The 805-nt window shown below is 32.2% G+C and overlaps 1 protein-coding gene across 2 annotated transcripts in view; it reads right to left on the bottom strand.

Annotated features, from left to right (window-relative positions):
• Positions 1-48: 48 nt before the first annotated feature.
• LOC106750875 overlaps positions 49-805 on the bottom strand; it is a 5,038-nt gene continuing 4,281 nt past the window's right edge. For both annotated transcript variants that reach the window (XM_014631483.1, XM_014631484.1), the window contains exons 4-5: positions 289-409; positions 49-222 (exon numbers count right to left, since the gene is read on the bottom strand). In XM_014631483.1, the coding sequence (XP_014486969.1) occupies positions 134-222; positions 289-409 (210 nt within the window). In that variant the 3' untranslated portion in view covers positions 49-133. The remainder of the gene's footprint in view (positions 223-288; positions 410-805) is intronic.

The raw sequence follows: 805 nt of genomic DNA, 5'->3' as shown, positions 1-805 counted from the left end.
GAAAAATGTATAAATAGCGATGTACATTATTTTGAATAAAATATTTTTTTATTTTTTTCAAACAACAGACGTGTAATTTTTACAAAAAATTCCGGTTCCATACTTCTACACCTGGTAATGCAAGTTGCTTTCACTATAGCTTGTCAAAGAGAGACAGAATCGGCATGGAGCAATTGCCAATTTTGATAGTCTGTTCCCAACCGGTGGATCCACTTTGGACCCCTGCAATTAGAAGAAAATTCAGTAATTGCAAAAATTATTCCTTGAGACGGCAACAAAATTGATTACCATCATCGTAACATTTGGTGAACATCCCTTGTGCTTTTTCCAATGTGTTTGCGTTAGAAATACCATCTTCCAATACCTGCATTGTTGCATCCTTTATATATTCACCTTTAGAGTTAAGGATCTGAAATAAATTATAGTGCATAGAGGAAATGTGTATAGAAAATATGAGTTTGACAAGGATGAAATTTGTAATTAATAATATTGCCAACTCTAACAGCTTATTATTTGACATTGGCTTAATATATTACCGTTCTGTTTTTTGTGTTGGAAAGTTACATATCTCTGTTTAAAGAAATCATTGTAAGCTCTAAAAAATATTAAAACCTTTTTTTAAAAATTAATTTTGTTGAAATTGGAACGGTCGGAAATTCGCACTATTATGAAGTATAAGTTCTTATGTGGAACTATAGCATCGCAGACCACGCAAAACATTAATATTGTATTTGGCTCTAGAGTTACTACGCAGCAGACAGTATCAAATTGGTTCGCCAAATTTCGTACAGATATCTTTGACTTT

This window comes from Dinoponera quadriceps, unplaced genomic scaffold, assembly GCF_001313825.1.
Source record: "Dinoponera quadriceps isolate SergipeBrazil2010 unplaced genomic scaffold, ASM131382v1 scaffold7114, whole genome shotgun sequence".
Classification (NCBI taxonomy): Eukaryota; Metazoa; Arthropoda; class Insecta; order Hymenoptera; family Formicidae; genus Dinoponera; species Dinoponera quadriceps.
The sequence above is the reverse complement of the archived record's forward strand: the minus strand, read 5'-3'. Positions and strand labels throughout refer to the sequence as shown.